The following is a 1,546-nucleotide window of genomic DNA, read 5'->3' as shown; positions in this document are numbered from 1 at the left end:
AGATGGACACGCTGGGGGGCACTGGGAGGGACGGGGGAGACACTGGGATCAGCTGAGGGGCACTGGGAGGGAGGGGAGAGGGCTTGGAGGACATTGGGAGGGATTGGGATGGCAGTGGAAGGGACTGGGAATAGACTGGGGTAGAAGGGGAGGGGCTGGGGGGGCACTGGGGAGAGAGTTGGGAGATGTGGGAGTGAAGTGAGAACGACTGGGAATGGACTGAGAGGGTCTGGGAATGGAGTGAGACGGACTGGGAGGGACTGGTCTGGACTGGGAATGACTGTGAATGACTGGTCTGGACTGGGAAGGAAGCGATCGGGACTGGGAGGCTGAGTGGTGGTGAGGGAACTCTTTGGTTTGGGTCTGCCTGGCAACTGGAGCGTCATCAGAGAGACGCGCTGGGATTGGCTGAGGGGCGTGAGCTCGTTGGCCCCAGCGGGGTGGAGACGCGGGGGGCACTGGGAGAGACTGGGATGGACTGGGATGGAGTAGGAAAAACTGGAGTGGACTGGGAGAGACCAGGGGGCATTGGAGGGACTGGGAGGGGTTGGGACCGCCTGGGGGAACTGAGAGAGACTGGGATGGACTGGGAAGAAATGGGAGGGGGCAAAAGGCCAGGGGGATTGGCAAAGGGAGGTCTGAGGGGTCTGGGGTGATTCCCAGGGAGGATTTGAGGGGCTCCAGGGTCATTCCCGGGGCAGGGCCAGAGGGGACCCGCTCTGCCCCACGCTCACCTCTCCTCTCCACGGTGAACGGGGTGACGATCCTGTAGTTGTGCCGGCAGTGCGTGTCCACTGCTGCCCGAAAGTACTCCAGCATTTCCGGGTCGCTGTTCCAATGCCTGGTCTGGATCTCCCCAAACGGGGTGTCCCCCACAAAGACCCCCACATCACTGTCGAAGTGCACGTACTGCTCCCGGTTGTAGATGAGCCTCTCCACGAACCTGATTCGCTCGGTGCCATTGATGAAGTGACACTCGTCCTTTGCAATCTTCTGGAACACCCCTGTGTGTGCAGGACACGGGTCAGGGGGTGCCCCGTCCCTCCCTCATCACCCCCCAGCCCCCCACAGCAGGTTGAGAGCTCAGGGGGCCACCCCGGACCCCCCTTTCCCACCCCCCTCTGCCCCACGGACACCCCAGCACCGGCTCTTGGCTGGGGGGGAACCCCCCATCAGCCCCCCGGGGATGGACAGGGGGATTGGGGACCCCCCCAATGCTGATCCGAGCCCCAGAGTCCCAGGGAACCGCTCCAGGGCTCAGGGAAACCCAGAGACCCCCATGGCACCCCTCTGCCTGCTCTCCCACACCCTCTTGCCCTCCTTTCCCACCCCTTTCCCCCCCTCCCCACAATCCCCAGACCCCCCGCACTCACTTTGGGGCTCCCACCCCTCCCATTCAGTGCGAGCCTTCCAACCCCCGCACCGCACTCACTTTTGGGGCTCCCGCCCCCTCTTTTCTCCCCTCTTTCCCCCCCTTTCCCACCCCACCCCCCTGCCCGCCCCCCCCCCCGCTCACCCGACAGCTCCTCGCCCGCAGCCGGGGGGG

General features: G+C 64.7%; 1 protein-coding gene across 1 annotated transcript; it reads right to left on the bottom strand.

Moving 5' to 3' along the window:
- Nucleotides 1-4: 4 nt before the first annotated feature.
- Nucleotides 5-1,004, bottom strand: LOC113942479 (class II histocompatibility antigen, B-L beta chain-like; the record flags this gene model as incomplete). The annotated part of the gene is made up of 2 exons (XM_027633605.1): nt 5-21; nt 735-1,004. Coding segments are annotated over 2 exons (287 nt in total), but the record flags the coding sequence as incomplete, so codon positions are not given.
- Nucleotides 1,005-1,546: the final 542 nt, after the last annotated feature.

This window comes from Corapipo altera, unplaced genomic scaffold, assembly GCF_003945725.1.
Source record: "Corapipo altera isolate COAL_440 unplaced genomic scaffold, ASM394572v1 54602, whole genome shotgun sequence".
Classification (NCBI taxonomy): Eukaryota; Metazoa; Chordata; class Aves; order Passeriformes; family Pipridae; genus Corapipo; species Corapipo altera.
This window is presented reverse-complemented; position numbering and strand designations above follow the sequence as displayed.